Raw genomic sequence first — 7,279 nt, forward strand, 5'->3', positions numbered from 1 at the left:
AAGGTCTTATATTTAAATCTCAGCCCCTTATCACCTCAAATATCCTATAAAATTAGTTGAGATGTACCCAAATTGACCCAACACCGCAATTATCAAGAAAAATTATCTATTCTATATTTCAAGTTATCGAATTTGACTAGAAGAAGGAAACATGTACATACACACACATACAACAACAATAACAACACCAACACCAAATACAACAACAATACTTATGTCCCAATCCCAAATAAACCAGATTCAGTATGAAATTACTTAATTGTACATTAATCATCAATCTACTGCAACTCTCCTAATTTTTTATTCGAACTTGAAACCAACAATCTAACATAACATAACATAGGCAAGTTCGTATATTTATTTTATACAATTTCTTCTACAAAATCAAGATGCTAACAACATATCTCTTATAAGTTTAAAAGGCAAAAACATTTTTTGGTGATTAGGTAGACTTTCTTTTATCAAAGGTACTTCTTTGAATTTTTTCATCCAATTTTGCAAATTAGGAAATGAATTTCCTTCAATTAATTTGACACCTCCAACATCTTCTATAATTTTCAGCCAATGACAAATCCATCCAAAAGCTATATCCACTATTCCAATTTATCCTCCAATAAAAAATATATTATTTTTCTGATTTTTAAAAGCATTTTCTTCTATAATTTTCAACATTTCCAAGCTGTCCTTCACTGCCTTTTCTTGTTCTTCCCCTTTTGATCTAAATATCATCCAAAGAGATACACTCTGCAAAAGATTTTTGAAAGATAAAATTCATCATTAAAAATAAATGGAAAAGGGATTTGAAAAAAAAAATACCCTCATAATTATTATAGTGAATGTTTTTATTTATTTGTGTTAATGAATTTACTTAATATAAATATAAAATAACTTATCAAAAACCACTAAATTGTCTTTTTAGAATCTAAAACTCATATATATTCAAGATTTTGGATTTATCTCTACTGAAATGTACTCATCGAGAAGTGAAACATGACAACTAATATGAGACATGACAACTAATATGAGACGGGGCAGAGTAAAGATTTTGTATAAGCATATTAGATGGAAAAGAATCTTACCTTTTGTTCAAAATAATTCACCCAAAATCTAGCCAAAGCTCTTTATAAGGATAAATTGGTAGCAATGGATATTGATTTGGCCATATTTGATCAAGATATTCAAGAATGATCATAGATTCACAAATTGGTTTTCCATCATGAACAAGAATTGGGATTTTCTTGAAAATAGGATTATATTTCAAAAGCAAATCACTTTTATTTGCAAGATCTTCTTCTATATATTCATATGATAATCCCTTTAATCTAAGAGCCCATATTATTCTTAATGAATATGGGCTTGGCCATGATCCATGGAGCTTCAAATCTTGATCCATTTCTAAAGTTTTCTTTAATTTTCTTCATCATTTAGTGTCATTTTAAAGGAATGTTATGCTTGATCAACAAGAAAGTTTATAAATTAATTTAAGAGAAAGTTTAGAATAATGTACACTTTTTTCTTAATACTATAATAAATTTTGGTTGAAGTCAAATCATAATATGTTTAGTAGTTATCTTTACGAATTTATTATAGACTTTAGTCAAAGAGTACGTAGGCTAACCCCGTCATCATTATAAGTGAGGTGTGGAGAAGATAAAATGTAGGCTAATCCATCATCATTATAAGTGAGGTGTGGAGAAGATAAAGTGTACATAAATTTTAATTATCCTTATTTTGAAAAGATAAAAGATTATTTCTGATAAACCTCGATGCTAAACCCATTAAGCGTATATTCAAACTTTCATTCATATTATATAAATTACAAATTTTATTTTTGACTTTCTTTTTCTCAAATTCTTTTTTTTTCTTTTCATTTTTCTATTGGGTAGGTAGCTGATAGTTGTTAGTTCATTAAAATATTTTTCCTGTTCTGGGGATTAAATTTAATTGGTTCTTCTTTTTTTTAGCAAATGTTTGAATTTTGATTAGTTGCTTATTTTCCAATTAATTATACAATCAACATATATTGTATATATTTAGAAATTACATAAGAAGTATTATAACTCATTATAATTAACGAATCAAAATATTTAGAAGACATCTAAAAAAAACAATGATCAAACCAAATATTATTTCTATCAAAATGATAACTCGACAAACATATTAAAACGGAGGAAGTTATAATTTATTAAATAGTTGACAAATTAAAATTTTCAAGAAGATGACAATATCATCTCTCTCTGATTTTTTAAAAACACAAACATTTCATCATAATTAGGGAGATTCTCTTTGATGATTTGTTCTTCTTTGAAATTTTGTACCCAATTTAATAAATTAGGAAATAAATTAGGTTCCAATAATGTCACACCAATAATATCTTCAATAATTTCAAGCCAATGAGGAATTATTCCAAAAGTCAAGTCCACAATCCCAATTTTCTCACCACCAAAAAAATTATTTTCTTGATCTCCAATAAAGGCTTGTTCTTCTATGATTTTGAGCATTTCTATTGTTTCTTTGATTGCCTTTTCTTGTTTTTCACCACTTGTATAATACATTGCCCCGATACATGAACCCTATATGATAATATAGTTGATGTCAAATCGATTTGAGATTTAACGAGATAATTTAATTTCACAAATGATTATCTAACTTTCAGTTTATAATAAACATCACAAGAATTATTGAATATGATCGTATCACAAGAACAACATATATAGGTTGCAAAAAGTATAAATTTTTCTTATCTAAGTATAGTTATGTCATCAACAACTCACCTTACGTAATAACTTAGAAAACGAAAACTAATAGTATCTCATTTTTCGATCATCGTGAGTTTTTTTTAAGTCCAACGAAAAATGAGATTTTTTTTTAAAAAAAATGTTGTGTCGCGTGGATATTAAGTAAGATAAATTACCATGTTGAAGTAATAACCTCGTGTTTTCTTTGATATATAGGCATAATTAAGTTGTTTTTCTATTATCTACCGTAAAAATTACTCCCTAAAGTCGAACTTTCTTTGATATATAGACATATATAATTGAGTTGTTTTCCTATTATCTACCATAAAAGTTACTTTGTAAAGTCGAACTTTCTTTCATAAATAGGCACAGTTGAAATATTTTACTATTATTTATATAAAGGTTACTTTCTAAAGTTGGACTTTCGTGAGATACGCCAATTCAAATTAGTTGAGCTTTAAAACGAATATCGAACGCAAGATAGGATGAAAAACCATACCTTATCTCCAGCAAATTTAACCCAAAATCTTGCAATGGATCTATCAAGAGGATCAATAGGAAGAAGTGGATTTTGAGGCCAAGTATCTTCAATATATTCAATAATCACCATAGATTCAGAAATTACTTTTTCACCATGAAAAAGAATTGGAAATCTCTTAAAAGCTGGATTATATTTCATAATTAAAGAGCCTTTATTTGAATGTTCTTCTTCTATATACTCAAATGGTATTCCTTTTAGCTTTAAAGCCCAAATAACTCTATAAGTAAACAAATTATAAGATGTTCCGTGGAGTTTTACTTCTTCCATTTTTGATAAATTCAAGAACCAAAAACTATACTCTATAACTTATGCATATAATTGAAAGAATAGAAGCCCTATATATGAACTTATCATGTTATAGTTTCATGGACCACTTTGTTTTTTTTTTGTTTAAATCAGAGCTTAAGTACTGCATGATGACGATATATAAAAATACAAATCAGATAAGTTATAAAATAATCGCAAAATAATAATCTTTTATCAGGTGTTTGATATCCGCATAAGAATAAAGTATTTTTTAACAAAGACAATTTCATACTCATTATAACTCAGTGCTCAAATTCAAGAATTCGAGATCTCTGATTAAATAATATATGAAAGAGTAATTATCAATTCACTATTTTTCTTAGGAACATCAATATTCTACCACTACTATGGAACAAACATGCTTAACATCGAAGTTCTGATGGATTCAGTGCAAGAAAACCATGTTGATAACATTACTTAACAATATTGTAAAATTACTATACTTGAGCAGATGGTCTTTTGAAAGCAACCTTTTTACCTCTACGAGATAATGATAAATTTATGTACATTTAACCCTCTCCAGGTTCCACTTTGTGAAATTTCACTGAGAATGTTATTGTTGTATGATAAAATTACTAAAATCCAAAGATAGGATATGAATATGTTTTGTTTCTAGTTGCTACATGAGATTCCATTTCTTTTGCCCTTTATTTGATTTATTATATTGATAATATTAAATTTAATTGCACGGATCTCCTTTTGATAAAAAAAAAAAAAAAACTGGATAGAAAATATAATCATTTTATTTAGGTAGATCATGATTAATTATGATATAATTAAGGATTTAATAAATCATAAGAAACCATTCTAATTTCAGAGTTGAAATTGACATCATTCTGACTGGTCCCAAAAAAAAAGTTTAAGAAAAATAGATTAAATCATAAGGTGATTTGCGTATATTTATTTTTTCAGACTATATATGTTATTTGTTATTATTGTTATACATCAAATCTAATTATATTAGCACCGTTTATCTAAAAATCTCATTATTGCTATAATGAGGTGTTGTTACATTTGTATCCAATCATTTGACATTTAGATCAATCTCATTAAGTTATTATAAAGAAAAAAAACACAAAAACATTGTTTAATATTTTGATATTTTATTAATATTAATCATATTAAACTTTATCTCATAAATTATTAATTAATTCCAATCATGTTTTTTAACATAATTAAGCTGGAGGAGAATTATGACCTCCAAAATAAAAATATCAAAAAATTGCTGCTTTGGACCCCAATAAAAGTGACAGTAAAAACGAGTACCACCAAATGCATGCCAATATGAAATGTAAAATTAAATTCACCACCTACTTTAAGGTTTTGATCTTCAAGATCGTCATCTTTAGATTAACAACGAAATTTTAAGACAGTATCGTAGTTTGGAAGCATATCGAGGATGTGAACCGTTTATTCAGCGGTAAGGGGGAGAGAATTTGCAGTTTGAACGAGGATAGTTAATATGACTACTACTGAAAGTATTATGACTTTGGCAATGGAGAAATTTTTATAGATTTGTGTAGTGAATTAGTATATGTTTTATATTAGTTTTATTTTTCCACTTATATATAGTTGGTATGTACGATGGTTAGACGATTGAGATGGAAATGTTTATTCAATAATTTTTGCTAATTTAAAATGTGGACTTTGAGATAACACTATGAACAATTTAGATAGGGATATTTATTAAATAAGGTATAACTTTCATAAATTTCATAGGGTAAGGACTTTGTGTATCAAAATAGTCTAGTATGGTATTATCCTTCTATATGTAGAAGTTTTTGTAAGATAACTTACCTAATAACGACTTCGTGTATCAAAATAGTCTCAATATGGTGCTATTATCTTCTTAATTCATACAATGCTTAGGTTACCAAGAATTCGAAATCTAATTTTCCTACATTTTCAGAAGAGTTTTTGCCTATGCCATGTATGGTAAGACCAAATGAAGGTATATCAATTGCACCTGCACCACCTTTGACATTTAAACAACTACGTCTGAGTCTCAAACTATCACCTGTGATATCCACTAAGGAAATTTCAAAGAGCATTGCTCATAGTGTTACTACTACTACTAATAGTAGTAGTAGTAGTACTGATTTTGCAAGATGCATAATCCTTCTTATGTACATGACTTGGGTACTTATCTTAGTCTGCTCAAGTGTCCAAAATAAAATGAAATAGACCATCGAGACTAGCAACAATGCGAGAAAAATAAGAGAAATATATTTTCTTTCGTCCTAAATTATTTGTTGTGTTTCACTCTTTTATAGGTATATATAAAGAAATATTGATTACTATTTTATCATCATTTATGTTTTAAGATGTAATTTGTATTAAATATTTACTATATTAACATATTTGTAGTGTTCAAAACAATTACTACTAAGAATAATATAAGGAAAAAGTAATTAATTTTATCTAGATTTCTAAAATAATGAATAATTTAATTAAGATAATTATTCTAAAAATCACGATAAATAATTTAAGACGAAAATAGGACATACTTTGTGTCACACCCTCGAGCCTACACCCTGGACGTGGCCGGCACTCGAGAACCATTGCTGGCCCCAAGCGAACCCTTGGCCTAGCTAAACTCTCAGAGGAAGACTTAATCATCAATAAATGAAAATCAAATGTAAACTTTACTCAACTGTCTCAAAAGTAAACTTAGAATGTTTTAGAAATAACATTCAACTAGTCAAATAGACAACTCAAGTCTTTAAACATTTATAATTGACAATGGAAAAGACTCGTGAACTATTGTCTATCTATCTATGAAGCCTCTAATACTATTAGGGATGTCGATACAAGACCTCCGATCATTCTAACAAAACTGAATAATAAAATATAATAAAGGGATTCTCTGGAAGCAAGTAGGCTCACCAAACGACTTTGAAAATCGACTAATCAATGAAGTGTCGGATGCTGATCATGGTTACCTGTATCTGCATCATAAAAGATGCAGGCCAAATGACGCCATGTCACGCCCCGAGCCTACACCCTGGGCGGGACTGGCACTCGAAGACCATAGTTGACCCCAAGCGAACCATTAGCCTGGCTTACTTAACTCAGCGGAAGACAATATTCATATCTATAATGATCAATGAACTTAACTGAACTGAATAATAAAATAACTGAAAATGTTTTAAGGATTAAACATTCAACTTGGCCAAAAGTGGCAATCCAAGTCTTAACAATAAGAAATGATAATGAAAAGACTCAAAAGACTAACATCTAATTGTCTATGAAACCTCTTAAAACAACTGAGATAGATGTTGGGACAAACCCCACCACATCCTAATGAACTAAATAGAAAGCAATGAAAATAGATCCTCCGGAATGCAAAGAGGCTCACCGACTGACTCTGAACTGCTCACTGGAATGTCGATCCTAGTTACATGTGTCTGCATCATAATAAGATGCAGGCCAACTGGCATCAGTACATTGAATGTACGAGTACGCGAGTTGGAATGCTAAAACAACATAGGCTGGAAGGAGAATCTGAAAGAAATACCTACTTTGGCTCTTCTCAACTCATGAATACTTAACTGAACTCATTTCAATATAAAGCAGTTTAAAACAAGTGCAATATAAAGAAAAACTGTTTAAAAACATAATGTCAACTCTATGTATATTCAAGGATACAACAAAACTCTGAAATGTATGTGAAAATACAATAAACTGTGTATAT

The 7,279-nt window shown here is 28.8% G+C and overlaps 1 protein-coding gene and 1 pseudogene across 1 annotated transcript; both read right to left on the reverse strand.

The window, feature by feature from the left end:
* Positions 1–302: 302 nt before the first annotated feature.
* LOC107059249 (glutathione transferase GST 23-like) lies at positions 303–1,393 on the reverse strand (annotated as a pseudogene).
* An 817-nt stretch (positions 1,394–2,210) lies between these two features.
* On the reverse strand, positions 2,211–3,546 carry LOC107059168 (probable glutathione S-transferase). Its single transcript, XM_015305619.1, has 2 exons — positions 3,238–3,546; positions 2,211–2,573 (listed from the first exon to the last, which is right to left on the reverse strand). Exons 1-2 carry the CDS (start codon positions 3,544–3,546, stop codon positions 2,211–2,213), a joined length of 672 nt encoding a protein of 223 aa, XP_015161105.1.
* Between the last annotated feature and the right edge of the window lie 3,733 nt (positions 3,547–7,279).

This window comes from Solanum tuberosum, unplaced genomic scaffold (assembly GCF_000226075.1).
Source record: "Solanum tuberosum cultivar DM 1-3 516 R44 unplaced genomic scaffold, SolTub_3.0 scf00020, whole genome shotgun sequence".
In the NCBI taxonomy this organism is placed as follows: domain Eukaryota; kingdom Viridiplantae; phylum Streptophyta; class Magnoliopsida; order Solanales; family Solanaceae; genus Solanum; species Solanum tuberosum.

Coding starts and splice junctions, on each gene's coding strand:
- LOC107059168 (XM_015305619.1), bottom strand. CDS start 3,546: ATGGAAGAAGTAAAACTCCACGGAACATCTTATAATTTGTTTACTTAT. Junction 2,574..3,237: donor TTAAATTTGCTGGAGATAAG/GTATGGTTTTTC, acceptor ATTATCATATAG/GGTTCATGTATCGGGGCAAT.